General features: G+C 43.1%; 1 protein-coding gene across 2 annotated transcripts in view; it reads left to right on the top strand.

Moving 5' to 3' along the window:
• ARHGAP26 (Rho GTPase activating protein 26) overlaps nucleotides 1-8879 on the top strand; it is a 400569-nt gene extending 391690 nt beyond the window's left edge. For both annotated transcript variants that reach the window (XM_020806318.3, XM_020806326.3), the window contains one exon: nucleotides 6713-8879. In XM_020806318.3, coding sequence (XP_020661977.2) covers nucleotides 6713-6801 — 89 coding nt within the window. In that variant the 3' untranslated portion in view covers nucleotides 6802-8879. The remainder of the gene's footprint in view (nucleotides 1-6712) is intronic.
• Nucleotides 8880-16166: the final 7287 nt, after the last annotated feature.

Genomic DNA, 16166 nt, shown 5'->3' on the forward strand with positions numbered 1-16166 from the left:
TTCCTGGAGACATCCAAGATCCAAGCACTGGCATCAGCTTGATCTGATCCTCACTAGACGTTCTAGCCTCCCTAATATTACGATCACACGCAGTTACCAGAGTGCTGATTGTGATACTGATCACTCCCTGGTGTGTAGTAGAGTAAAACTACGAACAAAGAGAGTATATCACACGAAAAAGGAAGGACGACCACGTATTGACATCAGCAAGACTCGTGATCAAAGAAAAGTGAAGGAATTCACCCAAGCACTCGAGGAAGCCCTCCCAGGTCCGGCTAATGTAAATGCACCTAAACGATGGGAACACTTCAAGAACGCTGTCTATAACACCGCCTTGTCCACCTTTGGCAAGAAGACCAAAAAGATGGCTGACTGGTTCGAAGCCCATTCAGAGGAGCTAATGCCAGCCATCGAGGATAAGAGAAGAGCTCTAGCAGCATACAAAACCTGTCCTAGCGAGTACAACTTGCAAGCTCTTCGAGCTGCTCGTAGCCAAGTCCAACAGGCTGCCAGGAGATGCTCCAATGACTATTGGCTCCAGCTCTGCTCCCAGATACAGATAGCAGCGGACACAGGTAACATCAAAGGAATGTATGACGGTATCAAGCAGGCCTTAGGTCCAATGCAGAAGAAATCTGCTCCCTTGAAGTCTGCTACAGGTGTGCCCATCCAGGACCGAGCACAGCAGATGGAACGCTGGGTACAGCACTACTCCGAGCTATATTCCAGAGAGAATGTAGTAACCGAAGAAGCATTAAATAACATTGAGTGCCTGCCTGTCTTGGAAGAGCTGGACAGTGAACCAACCTTAGCAGAAATAAAAGCGGCCTTGGATTCCCTCGCCTCCGGCAAGGCACCTGGAAAGGATAACATCCCTGCTGAAGTGCTGAAGTGCTGTAAGGAGATCATCACCACTGAACTGTATGAAGTCTTTTGTCTCTGCTGGAGGGAAGGTGGAGTACCACAGGACATGAAGGATGCAAACATCGTCACATTGTACAAGAACAAAGGCGACAGGGGTGACTGCAATAACTACCGTGGCATCTCTCTTCTTAGCGTTGTAGGGAAGCTGCTTGCCCGTGTTGTGCTGAAGAGGCTCCAGGTTCTTGCAGACAGAGTCTATCCAGAATCACAGTGTGGATTCCGAGCTAATAGATCCACCACTGACATGGTATTCTCCCTCCGACAGCTGCAGGAGAAATGCAGGGAACAACAACAGCCACTCTTAGTGGCCTTCATAGACCTTACAAAAGCATTTGACTTGGTTAGCAGGGATGGCCTTTTTAAAATACTTCCCAAGATTGGATGTCCACCCCGTCTCCTTAACATCATCAGATCATTCCATGAGGGAATGAAAGGCACTGTAGTTTTCGACGGCTCAGCATCAGACCCCTTTGACATCCGAAGCGGAGTGAAACAGGGCTGTGTCCTTGCACCAACACTTTTTGGGATCTTTTTTGCTGTCATGCTGAAGCATGCCTTTGGAACTGCAACCGAGGGTGTCTATCTCCGGACTAGATCAGACGGAAAGCTCTTTAATCTCTCTAGATTGAGAGCGAAGACCAAAGTCCAACTGAAATGCATGCGGGACTTCCTCTTCGCAGATGATGCAGCCATTGTTGCCCACTCTGCTGAAGACCTCCAACAACTCATAAATCGATTCAGCAAGGCCTGCCAAGACTTTGGACTAACAATCAGCCTGAAGAAAACACAAGTCATGGGCCAGGGTGTGGACTCACCTCCTTCTATTACCATCTCCACACAAGAATTGGAGGTTGTTCATGACTTTGTGTACCTTGGCTCAACCATCTCTGACACCCTGTCTCTGGATGTTGAGCTGGACAAACGCATTGGCAAAGCAGCTACCATGTTCTCTAGACTCACAAAGAGAGTATGGCTCAATAAGAAGCTGACGACACATACGAAGATCCAGGTCTATAGAGCCTGTGTCCTAAGCACACTCCTGTACTGTAGTGAGTCCTGGACCATTTGTGCACGGCAGGAGAGGAAGCTAAACACCTTCCATATGCGTTGTCTCCGACGGATTTTTGGTATCACCTGGCAGGACAAAGTTCCAAACAGAGTAGTCCTAGAACGAGCTGGAATTTTCAGCATGAACACATTACTGAAACAGCGACGCCTACGTTGGCTTGGGCATGTCGTGAGAATGGCTGATGGTCGGATTCCAAAGGATCTCCTGTATGGAGAATTAGTGCAGGGAAACCGCCCCAGAGGGAGACCACAGCTGCGATACAAGGATATCTGCAAGCGAGATCTGAAGGCCTTAGGAATGGACCTCAACAGATGGGAAACCCTGACATCTGAGCGTTCAGCCTGGAGGCAGGCATTGCATCACGGCCTCTCCCAATTTGAAGAGACCCTTGCCCAGCAGGCTGAGGCAAAGAGGAAGTCACAAAAGCAGCAAAACCAGGGAGCTGGACAGGGGACAAACTGGATTTGTCTTCAGTGTGGAAGAGACTGTCACTCTCAAATCGGCCTCCTCAGCCACACTAGACGCTGCTCCAAGTCCTCCATACAGAGCACGATACCATAGTCTTTCGAGACTGAAGGATGCCTAACTAATATATATATATATATATATATATATATATATATATATATATATATATATATATATATATATATATATATATATATATATATATATACATACACACACACACACACACACACACACACACAGAGAGAGAGAGAGAGAGAGAGAAACCCCCCATGTTTGAACTCCCCCCCCCACAAAAAGCATTCATCAATGAGAAAACTCCCCCAAAAACAAACCGCTCATCATTATGCCTAACAAAGAGAAAACTTTTAAAACTTCATTCTCACCTGCAGAAACAAAATAAGTGAAATGTTACATTCCAACCACATAGCATTCCTGGTCTTTGTGAGTTGAGTGAATTCCCTGTACTGTATAAGTTGAGTACACTGCCTTTACAACCTTTTGAAATCTAAAAATGTCAGAGAGACAAAATTACGCAGAACCACAACATTGAAAATATTAAAAATCATGGTGGAATAAAAAGGACTTTGTTCGGCACCATAAGGTAGCAAAATATGTACTAGACGGCCCTTTCTCGGGTAAGGTGGGGGAAGGAGGCTGTTCCATAGGCTCTTGCCCAGCTAGCAATCTGTCATTCTTCAGCATCCTGACAGCATTCAGGGTAAGAACTCTGGTGACAGACAGGAATACATGGGTGAAAATGAAACCATATAAAACAAAGATAAAACAAATGAAGCAGTATATCCGCAAAGGCTTTCATGGCCGGGATCTAATGGTTGTTGTGGGTTTTTCAGGCTCTTTGACCATGTTCTGAAGGTTGTTCTTCCTAACATTTCGCCAGTCTCTGTGGCCGGCATCTTCAGAGGACACTCTGTGCTCTGAAGATGCGGGCCACAGAGACTGGTGAAACGTTAGGAAGAACAACTTTCAGAACACGGCCAAAGAGCCCGAAAAACCCACAACAACCAAATGAAGCAGTGTGTGGCTCCCCAGATTTTCACATTCTAATTTCATCAGCTCCAGCCAACCACAGCGTGTTCTTCACCCTGATAGAAAGATTGCTTAGAGTATTCAAAAAGGAAGACAGATAAGGCATCATCTCTCCCTGCCACCCCCGAATTAAGTTTGTTCTTACAGTGTGTATGGATGTTGAGAACCTCTGTTTGGGCTCAACCTCACTTGGATTCAATTTTCCCTAGATACGGGCACCTTCTGTTGCTTTCATAGAAGGCACACCTATCCAGTTTTCAATGACCCCCCCCCCACTTCTCCCATAGCCCACCCCACTCAGCAGGAGCCGCTCATCCTCAAGGCCACATTTTGGAGCACTGGCCGATGGCTGCAGGGGAGTTAGGGGAAGAGGAGAGACAGGAAAGTCTTCCTCTGTGGGTGGATGCTTGGAACTAGCCATAGTCCAAGGGTTAGAATCTCTTCTGTTATTTATTCAATTAGTGATCTATCCTCAGGTCTCAAAGTAGGCAGTGAAGGGACATTTTAAAACACTAGGGAAAACTACTAAAGTGTCCTTTCCCCCCCCCCCCATCCCTGTTACACTACTTTCCCAAGCTTATGGGATACATGGCTTTTACCGTCTCTCCAGCCCTTGCTGCTGTATATAACTGGATTTCCTTTCAGAGATTTTGACCTAAGGTCACTCCAAAAAAAAGAGAGAGAGACGCCCACAGTACTTTAAACATCTTCCTGGGATGTTTACTTTGGAGTGTGTGGGGGGACTGCCCTGCTTTCCTTGCGGCAGCCTGCTTAGAATTTAAATCAAAAGATAAAGCACCTTTCTAAAGCCAAGCATAGGAAGTTCCCATTAACAGGCAGGGCAAACAGAGAATAATTGTTTTATTTTTCTTAAGAATCGGAGGTTAGCTTTCCAGATTTTTGTATAAAGTCCCATTGATTCCCAGGAGTGAGTTTTACATTATCTGCCTAGAAACAGCAATGGCTTCTTGATAATATTTCCTTCCTTCCTTCCTTCTCCTACAGGCTGATATGCATGAGGAGGCTTATGTAACACTGTTGTCATCACAATGGTTTTTCACAAAGAGGACTATAGTTTCCTCGTGCTTGTTAACTACATAGACCCTAGAGAGCTTCAAAAAGGAAAGGGGAGAGTTGAGAAGGGAGATTATGGAAAGGAAATGTAGGCAATAAAGTATGAGAATGAATTTACACGATGGAGCAGACCACAGGAGAGCCCTCAACATCATAGAAAGAGGGAATGTGTGAGGGGAATGGCGGAGTCTCCAGCAAGATTGGCGCCTGTAGCTTTAACACTTTAGACCTTTTTACTGGAACAAAGCCAAGATTTATATAAAACAGATTGTTCCCATGGTTCTAATTTCCCTCTTCTCCTCCTGCTTGTGCCAGTAGTGAAAACAGATTGTAGGTAGATTAGTGCAGTGGTTCTTAATGTGGGCAATAATGCCCCCCAGGGGGCGATTTCATTTTTCAGGGGGGCGGTAGAACGAAAAGGGGCAGCGTGGGAGCGAAAGAACAGAAGGGGGGCGGTAGGGGGCCGCTGGAGTGAGCCAAACCTGTGAAGGCGACTGCAGCCGCAGTGCTGGCAGTAGATCCAATGCTGCTGCTGCCGCCAGATGATCCAGCTCTTTCTACCTGCCATGTCTCGCCTTTCTCCTTTAGGGGAGCACTGAGTGTGGATCGGGTAGAAGGAAAGGGTCTCTTGGGTTCTCATCCTCACCCCGTGAAGCGCTGCCTTGCACCTGGGCGGGGAGGTAGGTAGGTAGGTAGGTAGGTAGGTAGGTAGGTAGGTAGGTAGGTAGGTAGGTAGGTAGGTAGGTAGGTAGGTAGGTAGGTAGGTAGGTAGGTAGGTAAGATATCATCACCTCAGGGAGGGGGGCGATGATAACTTCCTCAATGGCTCAAGGGGGCGTTTCTTTCAAAAAGGTTAAGAACCACTGGATTAGTGCATGTATGTGTGTGTTTTATTCGGCAAAGGGCCATTACTGCTGATGGGATGAGGTGGTTTTTGTCCAAAGGAATTACCCCCCTTGCAGTAACTAGGTTGTATTTGTGTTGTTATTGTTAAACAAAGAGAAAGCTACAAACCTCCATTGTAGCCTGCAGCTAAATCCTTAGCCCTAGTCAGATGTTCAGGATCAAGTTAACTGGGGCATGTAAGGAAAGGAGCAGGGAAATCATGCCCTCTTTCATCTTTGGTCCTTCCATCTGAAAAGGAGAACCTCCACTATGTGAAGAGACTCTCTGTGCATTCCAGGGCCCTTTAAAAAGACATGTTTTGTGATTTTAGGGACAGATTGCCTGCAGAGAGGACTGATTTCAGATGGTTGCTCTCCACGTGAAGAGAGAACAACAGAGAATGTAGGGCTAGCCTGCCCCCTTTCCTCATGGCTGCCCAGTGTTCTTGAGTAGCTCTGGAAAAGGGGACCTCATTGTGATATATTTAAGAAAATAAATGTTATTGTTGGTTTCTCTGCACTATTTAGAAGAAGCTTAAAAATATTTGCCCTCAGTTCAGACGTTCTCTCCATCCTGCAGCAGTGGGAGACAGGTTGAATCACATCAGAGTGTTCTTATACACAAACAGGAGTAGGATTTTGACCCTGGCACCTCCAGGCAGGTGGGATCCACTGACCGTGGCTTTTTTGCTCTCCTCAAATATTCCTCCTCCCTTCTAATAGGCAGGAATTGTCTCTGCCTTTCATTTGCTTTGGACTTCCTAGGTTAATATGGAGTCCAGGGGCAGAACCCAGTAGGTCGCCTGTCAGGACCGCACTTCAGTCCTCACTCATCTCTCAGGGAAGGGTATTCAATTGTAGGCAGGCCATTTCTGCAAGAAGAGCACATGTCGATCGCTCTGAAATTATGGGGTGGGCCATCTCATAACTACTGCTGAAGGAACCCTAGGAATGATGTTCAATGAACCTCACCGAGTCCTAAGGCGATCCTTTACTACTGTAGTTGAGAAAGAATTATACAGCTTTAGGAACGGAAGGTAAAGTGTTGTATACCTCCTGAGGGCCCAAGACCAGTAAGAAAAAGCAAACTCCTCCAAGAGCCCTAGCATCTCTGCGAGTACGCAACACTTCCATTCATTCTTCAGCCTCTAAGAAGAAGAAGAAAATGTACAGATTTAGTAAGGCAAATTTTTGTTTCAAGTTTCAGATTTATCAACTTGATCTTCTGCTTTTCTCTTTCCAGTTCATCCATCTCAGGAGCCTGGCTGGTTGGAAGGAACCTTGAATGGGAAAACAGGGCTGATCCCTGAGAACTATGTGGAGTTCCTATAGCTATGGACACCTTGGTAAACAACACGGCTTGAGCTTTACATGGTATCCATGACAACTGCTGAGGAAAGTATTGTAGATCATGTGCTGTTTGCCACTGTGAAAAGCAAGGTGAAGGACTCCGATACCTGCTCAGATGAATGTTTGTGTAAATAGTAAAATGTATGTTTCTCCTTATGTAACATGTTGTTTGCGCAAAGACTCTGCAGAAAAGTGTGGAGAGGAAAGAGGTAGGATGAAGGGGGTTCCATGGTGTTTGTTCAACTCTTCTGTGAAAAGGGTAAGGAATTCATAGGATCTGTATAAATGCGGCTTTAAAATCAGCATGATGACATGGAATGCCATGCCCCATTTAAGTGGAATTACTCCCACAAAAATTTAAAGCAGTTACAGAACTCAACCCTTGGTTGGCCCATGTACTGACACGCAGGGAAAACTAGAAGAACAAAGAATGAAGACTCCTAGGCTTTCTTCTAGAAAGCAAGAGTAAATATCTCATTTGCTAGGTGGAAAAAAAGGGCTCTGTAGATTTTCTCTCTGACAGGTGAAAGTAATGTTTATATACATTGAGCCACTAATGGCTTTCATCTCCAGAGATTAGCCAGCCTTGACAGGATTCAGTTCACATAAATTATTCCTGTAATGAGAATTGCTACATACTCCCCACCCCTACTCCCACCCCAAAAAAAAAAAAAAAAAAAACCCTGCACAACCATAGTGCTTTTAACTTTTTAATGGCCAGACAAGACTTTGCAATGGAATCTGAGTGTGGTCCGCGGTGGTGGGCTCAGTGACTGTGTCTCCAAATAAATCATCAGCAATATGAAGAAAATGGTATTTTGGACCAAAGTTCATGCAGACTTTTTTTTCCTTAAGTAACAAAATAATTTAGAAGGAATCTGACTAAAATGTCTGCAGCCTCTTCAAACAGGTATTTCCTTCTTGGAGGTGAAGAAGTAACTTGTGTAAAGTAATAGCACATTGACGGAGCGACATGGTTTCTTTCCACCGTCACTTGCCAGCACAAGTTTGTAGAAACAAGCACTGGTTACCTGTTGCACACCTAGGCCTTTCATTTTCTTTTATCTTCTTGGATGTAAGCTATTTATGTCATTCACAAATGCTGCTTTTCTGATACAGTGTCTCTGGCTCACTTTGCAACCCGTAGTGGATGTGTTACGTAAAAGTACACAGTCAACTCTCTCCCAACCTGTGTCTTTATTGTGTAGCCAAGTGAAAATGCTGAAAACACACATACCCAAATCATTAGGATCTGTGGTCTTCATAGATGACAATGCCTTTCAGTTATGCCTTTCTCAGTGAAATATCTGTTTTGCGGCAGATTTACTCATGTCCTGCGCTGCTCTCAAAATGTTTCATAGACCATTCTGTAGAGCTGTAGATTTTATACTTAGGGGGAAGTGGCATGATTTGAAAGCCAAACTTCCCAGATATCCTCCTTGCATATTCTTTTTAATAGCAAGTTTTGACTGTCTTCACTGGGAATAAATAAGCTAGCCAATTTAGAGCAATAGCAGTGGAAACCTTCTGGCAGATTGTGCTCTGGGTTGTTGTTGTTGTTTTTCCTTTTCTTCCCTAGCTGCTGTACTATCTATCATATGTACATGGTCATCGACCATTGTTTTCTGCTTTAAATTGTGCTCGCTAATTTAATCTTAAAACCTTGAGTGGTCACATTGCTGTATGTTTTACTGACCATTTGTTTTAAAACTAAGATGTAAATATGATGATTTGAAATATTGTGAAGTAAAGGTTTTTTATATATTCTGATTTTTAACAGAAGTGTAATAAACTAGGTATTCGGTGGACATTCAAAACCCGTTTATAGGAGATTCAGAGGCAAGCACAAGTGGACATTCCACCATGATTCCTGCCCTCCTTCATTATGACACCTTTTCTGTAAGGCAGCTGGTGGTCGCTTTTGCACATCTTTAATTTTTTTGTTAATGAATACTTGTAAAGCGTTTCTGAAGGGGAATTGCAGGTGCCCGTTCCGATGTTGTTTGTTCATTCTAAAGCTGATGTTTACTGAAGAAACAATATACATATTGTATGCAATATTCATCTTGTTTTGATTTTTTTAAAAAAAAAAGAGAGAGAAGAAGATTGATTTGGCACTGTTGTTAAGAGTTTTTCAGATTAATGATAGAACCATACATTGCATCTCATCTCATGGTCTTCTTTGGGTGAGAGGGTTATGTGTTGATAAAATCACAACAAATGTATCAGAACACCTTGCTAGGCCTCAGTCTTGAAAACAAAAGCAACACGTTGTTCATGAGGCACACTTGAACCAGGAGAATTGAGAGCCGTGGCCTTACGCAATTGACTGTAAAACCATGAAGCCCAAAAATCCAACCTCAGATTCCACTGGCAGAGACTTAAGGGGAACCTGTCCATCAGATTCAGTGGCAAGGTACAAGAGAAATACCAAGCTCAGTAACAACTCAGCTGTGTCCTTTCAACTTACTGTCTGTGCCTTGGCAGGAATCCTAGAGAGAGAAGCAGATTCGGAATGGCAGTTCCTTCAGCATTGGGACTATAGTTAAGGGAAGTGACTTCGCTCCCTCACCACATTCATAACTAGAAATACAACTCTAAATGCTACTCTCTCCTCTTCCTTTCCCTACCCAAAGTCTGATTATACATTATGCATTTATAAAAAGAGAATATTCGCCCCTTAACCCTAAGAGGGTGAGCTAGTGTTAGCAACGTCGAAGAATATTAGAAAAATCAGTTTTCAGTATTATGTGGGGATTGAAGGAGAGATTGGCTCACATTTTCAACAGACGCATAGCAAACCTGCACTTCCAAAAACATTGTTTTAGCATGAAGTGGCTTGTGAAAATATGTGTGCTTTAAAAAGGGCATATACTGTTATGTTTTTTTGTTTTTGACTTATATACCGCCCCATAGCGCTACAAGCACTCTCCGGGCGGTTTACAATTTAATTATACAGGCTACACATTGCCCCCCCCCAGCAAGCTGGGTACTCATTTTACCGACCTCGGAAGGATAGAAGGCTGAGTCAACCTTGAGCCGGCTACCTGGGATTTGAACCCCAGGTCGTGAGCACAGTTTTAGCTGCAGTACAGCGTTTTAACCACTGCGCCACGTTGCTCATGTTCTCAATGTTCATGAAAATGGATACAGATTTTTGCAGAGAGAGAAAAATCCACTCGTGAAGTGGGATTGGTGGGAATAGGATGGATCAAACTAAAGGTTGGAAAATAAACCTTCCCCTCCTCCCCCAAACTTGACATCGGTCCCTCCTTTTATGGGAAGTGACTTAATGGAAGTCCCTTGTGAGGTGATGTTGATATGAAGCACTTGCCAAAGTTTGCCTACGATATGTTGCTGCACTAGCAACATGTAAATTTTTCTTTAAAAACAAGTTTTTATCTTATGCTATAAGTGCAGAAGATATAATCAAGGACTAATCAATATACCCGTCTCCTCAGTATAACTATACAGTACCTCCATTACAGTCACTTGTCTGGTTCAGATGTAATTTTAAGAGAACCCCAGCTTCTGCTGTGTCGCTCTCCTTCAGCAGGAATAACTGAATAAACACTTTTATTGTCACATGTGAGCTAAAAATTCTTGCTTCTTTCTCCCCAGATATCCCAATCATAAGCCAGTAACAAGCCATAGATTTTGACTGGTTTGTATGGAAAGAAATAGGCAAGAGTTCTCACGTAGCAATGACGAAAAAGAAAATGCACGCGGAAGCTCATTGTTCATTTCGCCACTCTCACTGCTGGCAGAGGCAAACGGGAGTGACCTAATAATACACTCTGGCGTGCTCTTAGAACAAATCAAGCACACATTCCCCCCCCCCCCCGACTTACCCTTGCTTTAAAACTGGGGCCATTCCGTTTCCATTCACCCATGTTAACCATACATTTTCAAAAGGAGCAACTTTTCTTTCTCTTCACTTTTGGATTCTCACTTTGAGCCCACAAGACAGAATTGTTAGCACTTTTACCATCTCCAGTTTCAGAACGTGAGTATATTATCATCCAAGCCGCAGCCGTGTGTTTTTCTTGAGCCTGAGCAGATACCAAACCTAAAATCTAAAATAAATTCTGTTTTCTGCCAGATATGAAAGGCATCATTTGCCTTCTTTTTGCTTTCAACTGAGTCACTTGCAGGATATAAACTTGCACAAACGGATTGGACAAGGCCTAGCCATAGTTAGGAAATGCACACGTTTTCACAAGAATACCATTGTTATGAAATCACCTGCTTTTTCTTGATGTTTCAAGGACAGTATTATTTTGGCCTTTGAGGCACTGGGAAAATAATGCTTGGAAGATGACCACTCACTTTTCAGGGGTCAGCTGCTTCTGCTCGTACTTTGGGGATAGGACTTCATTCAAAACAAAACACCTACATAGAGCTGTGATCTGTGGCTGGGACCACATTTCTTCATGATCCTGTAAAGTAATTCCTGCCCCACTACAGATGAAGCTGCCTTTGGGAAGAAGGGTTTCAATGGATTTCAGCCCCTTAAGACTTCTGTCTAATACTTTAATAAATAAGTCCTGGAAAAGAGCACATTTTTCTCATTTCCTTTTCCAGTTCTACTAATGGTTTCACTTTTTTTATCACATGGGTTTTGAACTTCTTCCATTACCTGGTTGAAGGCTTTCTTTCTGGTCTCGTCTGTGAGAGCATCCCCATGGCAAAGGTGTGTGTGGGGGGAATACAAGAACTTGACCCTTAATCCTATTCCAAGGGGAACTGCTTTCGTGGAACCAGAAAGAATAGGAATTCATGGTAAGACATTTCCCTTTTCTCCATTAGTTTTTTATATTCTCACACGTGGATCTTAGTAGGCAAGAGTTCAGCTAGAAGCACACACTGGTTACACACCACAAGGGAGGGATCAGCATCTTCAGCCATTGGTGTCCTGATTTTTTTTTTAAAAAAGTTTGAACCAGCAACAGAAGAAAGATGACTGGAAATATGACTGTCTGTGCCAATATTTCTCCAGGTAAAAAGTGTTATGGCTGCCTTGCCTGCTCACCTTTTCATGTGGATATATTTTTACAGATTAATGCTAGCATGATGCCAAAATCAACATGATTGCCTGTCCGGTCAGTAAGTTAGTGAGGATTTATTTTTGCAAGCTGAGTAGACATTTTGTCTAATTTGCAGAAGTTTTCCCCAATGCAAATATTTATGTGTAGCAGTATGATGAATGATAACTTTCCCTTTATTATCTTGCAACTTTAGATGAGGAGTAGCCAAAGAAATTGAAACAGGCTAAGTAATACATTGGCGAGTAAGAACCGTTAATGTCTGCATCAAGTAATTACAGCTACTTTTAATAACATAAGGAGCATAGCTCCTAATTAATCTAATTATGCTCTATAAATCCTTTTCTCCATTTCCATTAATATTGAAATAGCACATGTAATGACCTTAGTGCATGCATTTTCCTAACAGAAAAGTGTCGTTTTTTGGCACATCAGTGGTAAGTCTCAGTCTGTTAAGATTCAGACTTGGTTTTCTTTAGTATGGACTTGCATTTCACTGCTTGTCAAGTTATATGTGTGTGAGTGCACGCCAGTACAAAAGAAAAGTAGTGTACCTGATGCAACAGGTCGGTGGTTCCCAACCTTGGATAACCTAGACTGCAACTTCCAGAAGCTTTCATCACTAGCTGTGCTGGACTGAGTTTCTGGGAGTTGAAGTCCAATAACACTTGGGTTACCCAAGGTTGGGAACCACTGCTATGAGTCTTTTTGTTGAAGCAAAATAGATAGCATAACACGAGTGAACTGAAAAGGGAAAGGAGAACCTAACTAGCCCCGAGTAGACGTTGTCTAGAGGGGCGGGGTAAAAATCAAATCAAATCAAATCAATCAATCAATCAATAAATAAATAAATAAATAAATAAATAAATAACTGTTTTATAGGGCCTTCTACATCTCTTTCATAACTCATTATTGAGTCCCACCACTCTTGCATGGGCTCGTTAAGAGTCTGATTTGCCATTTATTCATTTATTCCTTGGCAATTGCATAGTTCTGGCCTTGAATGTTTTCAAGCAGGTTTTCATAAAGCACTGGCTTATTCTTTGAACCAGGGGAAACTTCCTTATGCTTAATTAAGCTCCCAAGTCAAATTTCTGTTGAAATGGACAGCTCGTTCAAGACAGTGGTCTCTTATGTTGAAAGACCAATTTCGAATGGGCTTCTACATCTTGTGGAAATCTCTGACAAGTCTAAATGGGAGATATGTAGCAAGTGCAATCTAAACCAGATGTGAGCAAGCTGATAGGTTTGGAGGGAAGTGTGTATTGTCAGCACTCTCCAAGTGCCACACAGAGTCCAGAAATTGCCAGTATTGGACATTTTTTATGGAAAAAAGAAAACAGACATTTGCAGTCTTTAAAATTATTTTTCAGGCAATAGTTGACTTAGAGGACACATACTCCCAGGTCCTTGATGCAAAAACAGCTGCCCTTAGACATCTGCAGAAGCAAACAAAGCCTTATTTATTTATTTATTTATTTATTTATTTATTTATTTATTTATTTATTTATTTATTCATTTATTTATTTATTTATTTAGTATTTTGTTTGTGGGCCATAATTCACCCACCCTACCGAGAAACGTCTGGTCTTCCTCCTGTTAATTCAGGACATTTCCTGTAATTCAGGACATTTTCCCTTAAGACTCCTGCTTTGTAATAATTTGTAATAATTCATGAAAAGACAGCAAAGTCTTGTGGTGCTTTGAAGATTAACACATTGACTTGGCATTCGCCATCTGAGAAAGTGGGCTTAAATCAAGAAACACTGATGCTGCAATAAATGTGTTAAGGCTTCGACATGTCACAAGACAAGTGGCTGTATCCAACTGGAGCAGAAATGGAATTGTGCAAAGTGTGGCCCTCCAGATGCTTTTGCACTGCAATCCCCAGCTTTCCCTTACCATCAGCATTGCCCATGGTTTAGATAAGATTCGCCTATATCGGATTTGTTTTGGAGACACCTATGTTGGGTCTTGGTAATCCCCACATTCTTTTCTAAATGCTGACACTGTGACTGTTTGGTGATCTATTTTAGACTCTTTCCTAGCATCAGAGTCAAGATAGCCCATCAGTAGTTACCTGGATCCTCTTTCTTTCATATTCTGAAAGAAACATGCTTTCTGCATCTGCTCTCCAGGAATTCTCAGATGCTCTTGAGATGACATCTGCATATTTCTTTAGTACTTTTGGACACTTCACCTCTAGCGCTGGAGACCTGAATTCATTTGAAGTAGCTAAATGTGAAGAGATTGTCCTGCTGGTATCCAACCTCTTCAAGGCAGCTACTAGGCTGCAGCAGTATCTGAAAATGACACGAGCGAAGGAGGCAACGACAGTGGCTCTCTGAATAACTTTTGTTAGTACTGTGCAATAGGTGGCAATGGTAAACCCCTGCTGAACTTTCCTTACCACAAAAAAAACTATGAGATAGTCCAAAATGAAACAAGAGATAGGACTGGAGGATGAGACTTCCAAGGTTGGAAAGCATTCAACTAGGTGCTAGGAAAAGTCAAAGGAAAGTCTGAAGCTGTACAGCACATACAACTGGAACGTGGAACATCAGCATTATGAATCTGGGTAAATCGGAAACTGTAAAGCAAGAAATGGAATGTATAAACATTGCAGTGCTTGGGATCAGTGAGCTAGCTAAGAAACAAAGGGCAGTAAACATGCTATTGAGGGAGAGTGGAAGAGGAAGATGATAATGCAAGGCTTGTTTAGAATCCTAGAGCCAGGAAAAGGAACCTTGTTAATTGGTTAGTGCTGAGAGATAAGTACTCAAGGAACTTTCCTCCCATCTACACCTACTGTTAAATAACAAGTAAGATTGTTAATTCTCCAGTGTTGCTATTGTCGTCAAAGTTACCTCCGATTTATGGCAATGCTATGAATAAGAGATCTCCAAAATGTCCTGTCCGCAATAGCCTTGCTCAGCTCTTTAAACTCAACTTTATGGGTTCCTTTAGGGAATAAATCCATTTCTCATTTGGTCTTCCTCTTTTCCTGCTACCTTCAACCATTCCCAACATTAGTGTCTTTTTCAGACAATCCTGTCTTCTCATGATGCACCCGAAGTAGGACAGCCTCCACTTCAACATTTTTGCCTCCAAAATTAGTTCACACTTCATTTGATCTTGGATCCACTTGATTGTCTTTCTAGCAAACAAGAAATCAGAAAACTCAGAAGGACAGCAATGAAGGAATTAGAAAAGATAATCAAGTGTAGAGATATGTCACTGCAGACCAAGGCCAAGATCACTCATATTATTGTATTCCTAAACACCATGTATGGGTGTGAAAATGGGGACAGCACAGAAGGTTGATGGGGGGGGGGGAATTCATTTGAAATATGATGCTGGAGGAAATCTTTGTGGACTGCCAGGACAGTGGGTCCTATCTCTGGAGGCAAAAATGACAAAACTGGTGCCATCTTGCTTTGGGGACATCACGTGAAGGAACGATTCTCTGGAAAAGATAATAATGTTAGGTAAGATTGAAGGGGACGTGGTGGCGCTGTGGGCTAAACCGCAGAAGCCTGTGCTGCACGGTCAGAAGACCAGCAGTCCGTAAGGTCGAATCCATGCGACGGAGTGAGCTCCCGTCACTTTGTCCCAGCGCCTCGCCAACCTAGCAGTTTGAAAGCATGTAAATGCGAGTAGATAAATAGGTACCATCTTGGTGGGAAGGTAAAACGGCGTTCCCTAGTCACACTGGCCACGTGACAACGGAAACTGTCTTTGGACAAATGCTGGCTCTATGGCCTGAAAAGCGGGATGAGCGCCGCCCCCTAGAGTCGGACACGACTGGACTGAAAATGTCAAGGGGAACCTTTACCTTTACCTAAGATTGAAGGCAAGAGGAGAAGAACAAGACCAAGTACGAGATTAATTGACTCCATAAAGGAAGCCCAAGCCTTGAGTTTGCAGGAGCTATGCAGGGCTGTTGAGATGATGTTTTAGCAGCTCAGAATCAGAGTTTATGGAAAGGGGCCACTATTGATTCTGCAGCTCCAAGGACAGAGAAGTGCTTCTCTGTGTCACTTGCCTTGAAATGCTTGCCTCCTGCCTTTGGTTTCCTTCTTCCTCCCTAGAGGCACCCTTCCCCGCTTTCTCTGCCAGAAGAGTTTGCTCCATTCTAACCAGAAATTGCTTCATTTTGCCTGGTGGGCCAAAGTGTGGGTAAGCCGTCCTCGAGCTTCTCTACAGGCAGGGGAACCAGCCTGCAGTTGCAAGACATAGGTATAGGGCTCTCTACTACATCCTCAGGCAGGAGGACAAACATCCTATAGATGCCCCTCACTC

Source organism: Pogona vitticeps, chromosome 2, assembly GCF_051106095.1.
Source record: "Pogona vitticeps strain Pit_001003342236 chromosome 2, PviZW2.1, whole genome shotgun sequence".
NCBI classification, from domain to species: Eukaryota; Metazoa; Chordata; class Lepidosauria; order Squamata; family Agamidae; genus Pogona; species Pogona vitticeps.